Source organism: Humulus lupulus, chromosome 5 (genome assembly GCF_963169125.1).
Source record: "Humulus lupulus chromosome 5, drHumLupu1.1, whole genome shotgun sequence".
NCBI classification, from domain to species: Eukaryota; Viridiplantae; Streptophyta; class Magnoliopsida; order Rosales; family Cannabaceae; genus Humulus; species Humulus lupulus.
In genome coordinates this window covers 144634769-144638069 of record NC_084797.1, presented here as the reverse complement: position 1 = coordinate 144638069, position 3301 = coordinate 144634769, and the positions used below count along the sequence as shown (strand labels likewise).

The 3301-nt window shown below is 36.9% G+C and overlaps 1 protein-coding gene across 1 annotated transcript; it reads right to left on the bottom strand.

Annotated features, from left to right (window-relative positions):
• Positions 1-737: 737 nt before the first annotated feature.
• Positions 738-1733, bottom strand: LOC133779555 (uncharacterized). The gene has a single exon (XM_062219505.1). It carries the CDS (start codon positions 1731-1733, stop codon positions 738-740), a length of 996 nt encoding a protein of 331 aa, XP_062075489.1.
• Between the last annotated feature and the right edge of the window lie 1568 nt (positions 1734-3301).

Here is a 3301-nt window from a genome sequence, read left to right as displayed (position 1 = left end):
ACCATTACATAATTTTCCTCCCTTCTTTATAATATCCATCCCACGAAATAACATTCACTTATAACTATGGTGCAATGGGTTACAAGAAAGGATTAAAATTTTCAAAGATGCAAAGATCTATATTCTAGGTTCATATAAGAAAAGAATAGTCATTGTGGCTCAAAAATGGAAAACTATGGAATAAAAAATCAAGGGTAGGCTAGAAAGGTTCAAACGATCCAAAGAACTTGCCTTAATCGTCTCCCTAACTATGTGTACTCATGATTTCCCCTCAAATAATTAATCAATGATTTCTAGAGTGATATGGACTTTAAATTTCCAACATGCAAAAATTGTTTCCAATACAAATAAGAAGTAAAATCAATTGTGTACACAAGCTCAAGCTTAACTAGCAATCACACATTGGTTAAGCACACAATAATTCATCATTATCTAGCATCACATTCAGTATAATTCATAGTTCTCATCATCAACCACTACGTTAAGCAAGACAACCACAAGAAAACACACAAACAAATAAAAAAACAGACTATAAAAATATTGAAAACAGAAAAAAGAAAAACGAAAACAGAAAAAAATAAACCCAACAACAGACACAATGAAATTGTTCCCTTCCTCCACACTTAAACAATACACTATCCTCAATGAAAATAAAACGAAAGAAAAGGAAAAGAAAACTCCCTCAAGTACGCTTTGTTTAACGTCGTTAGCTCGACTGAATGCTGCTCTCAAGATCTTTATGTTGGGTATTTCAATGAAGTCTCCTTCCCTTTGATCTCACTAGGAGAATCAAACACATTGAATTTGATAACTTCACCATCAAATTCCATTGTCAGCATTCCTACTATAACATCCAGCTTTGTATTTTTTGTCATCAAGAATGGCCTCCCAAATAAAACCAATGTTGGATTGGGTATTGATGCATCCCCCATTTCAAGTATATAGAAATCTGCTAGAAAGACAAGTCCATCAACCTTTACCATCACATCTTCAACTACCCCTAAAGGATAAGCATTAGTGTGTTTGACCAGCTGAATAATAACTTCTGTCTCCTTTAGTGGCCCAAGATTTAAAGAAGCATATGATGAATATGACATGACATTAATCGATGCTCCCAAATCTATCATACACCGCCCAATTCTTTTATTCCCAATCATACAAGGAATTGTAAAGGTTTCAGGATCCTTGCATTTTGGTGACAGTTTCTTTTGGAGAACAACAAAGACATTCTCCCCCACACTTATCTTTTCATCACCCTTCAATTTCTTCCTATTCGTGCACAACTTCTTCAAAAATTTAGCATAATGTGGCACTTGTTTAATAACATCATGTAATTGAATCTTTACCTCAACTTTGTGCAAAGTCTCAAGAATTTCCTTGTTAGCTTCCTCTTTCTTAAAATTTTTCAATTTGCTTGGAAAAAGTGGATGAGGGACATAGGTTGGCATAGTTGGTTTATGTGAATTTTTCTGCATTGATGGTTCATCATGGATGGAGTTGTCTACTACTTGCTTTTGCACTAGAACTAGCGATGAAGGTTGTGTGGGTGGCTCATATTGTATACCACTTTGTAGTGTTATCACACTTACATTCTCCTTGGGATTCTTCTCAGGTTGTGAAGGCAATTTATTAGAAAGATGAGCTTCCAATCCGTTATATGATGCCGCTAGTTGTCCCACCTGATTCTCCAAACTTTTGATGGACGCTTGGGTAGTTTGTTGAAAATAAAGCATATTTGTAGCAATTACATTGATTAAATCTTAAGTAGAGGGTTTCGTATTCAATGGTTGAGCAGCTTGTGGTGCTTACGATGGTCTAAGTGCATAGTTCTGTTGAGATCGTTGTTGAAGAGAAAAACCAGGCGGTCTAACAGGTGTAGACTGTTGAGCAGCTTGTTGGTGATTCCCATAACGAAGATTTGGATGATCACGCCAGCCAAGATTATAAGTTTGTGAAAAAGGTTCATAGTACATCTTGCATAATTGACCTGGGAAATAACCTACAACATTAACACCCTCAGTCTCTCCCTGAAATAGAGTAGGGCAAGTAACAGTAGCGTGCCCCACAACCTGACATATTCCACATGGCCGCACCTGTTGGCCTAAAGCAAGAAGTTGTACCACTGCAGCTAATTGAGCCAATTGATAACCAAGTTGGTTCTTGTTTGAATTGCTCACCTCATTATCTGACTTTGGTGGTGGATTAGGATCTTGGCGAATGCCATAAGTTGTGAGTTGGCATCCATATTAGAAATCAAGCTCCTGGCAGCAACATGAGTCTTATCTACTAGTGCACCCCACTGGTTGCATCAATCATACTCCTATCCAGTGATTGTAATCCTTAATAAAAGTAATGGATTAGGAGTTGTTCACTAATCTGATGATGAGTAAAAATAGCACACAACCACTTGAATCTCTCCTAAAATTCATACAAAGACTCCCCTGTATATTGCCTTATACTGCAAATCTCTTTCCTGATGCTTCCAACTTTAGATGCTGGAAAATATCGTTCCAAGAACATAGTCTTCATACCATTCCAGGTTTCAATAGTACCAGGTGGAAGATAGTACAACCACTCTTTAGCTACATCCTTCAGGGAGAAAGGAAAAGCTTGTAGCTTAATTTGTTCTTTAGTCACTACAGCAGGTTTCATACTAGAACAGACAATATGAAACTCCTTCAAATTTTTATTTAGGTCCTCACCGGCCAACCCATGGAAAGAGGGCAATAAGTGAATGAGGACTGACTTCAACTCAAAGTTGACATCCAAAGGTGGATACTGGATCCAAAGCGGTTGTTGGTCAAGATCCAGCGCTGCCAACTCTTACAACATCCTTTGCTGGGCCATAGTTCTATAAGATCGAACTGAATCGTTAGAATCAATTTCGTTGTCAGACGGTAATGGCTCTTTAACAAACTCTACACGTTGATAATGACACTGAAAGAGTGGATTATCAGTGATAGCTCTGGAAGAGTGTGACACAGACGATGCCTCAAGATAATCTTTGATTTTTTGTAGTCGATCTTGTGTATCTTCTTCACCAGACATATACACCTGACAATTCCAAAGTAAAAACTAATTAGTTGCAAACAAATAAATTTGAATAATAAAGTGAATAACAATAGTCCCCGGCAACGGCGCCAAAAATTTGACGAGTGTCGTGTGCCATGTCAAATTTAATTATTATTTTCTTCTCAGTATTACCAATTATATCTGTATAACAGTAAATACAAGTTGAACACATAAGGACTACGTTCAAATTATTATGCAAGAATTAACAATGAAAATTAAAGAAGGGATT

Excerpts from the sequence above, each read along its gene's own strand:
- LOC133779555 (XM_062219505.1), bottom strand. The coding sequence starts at position 1,733 with ATGCTTTATTTTCAACAAACTACCCAAGCGTCCATCAAAAGTTTGGAG.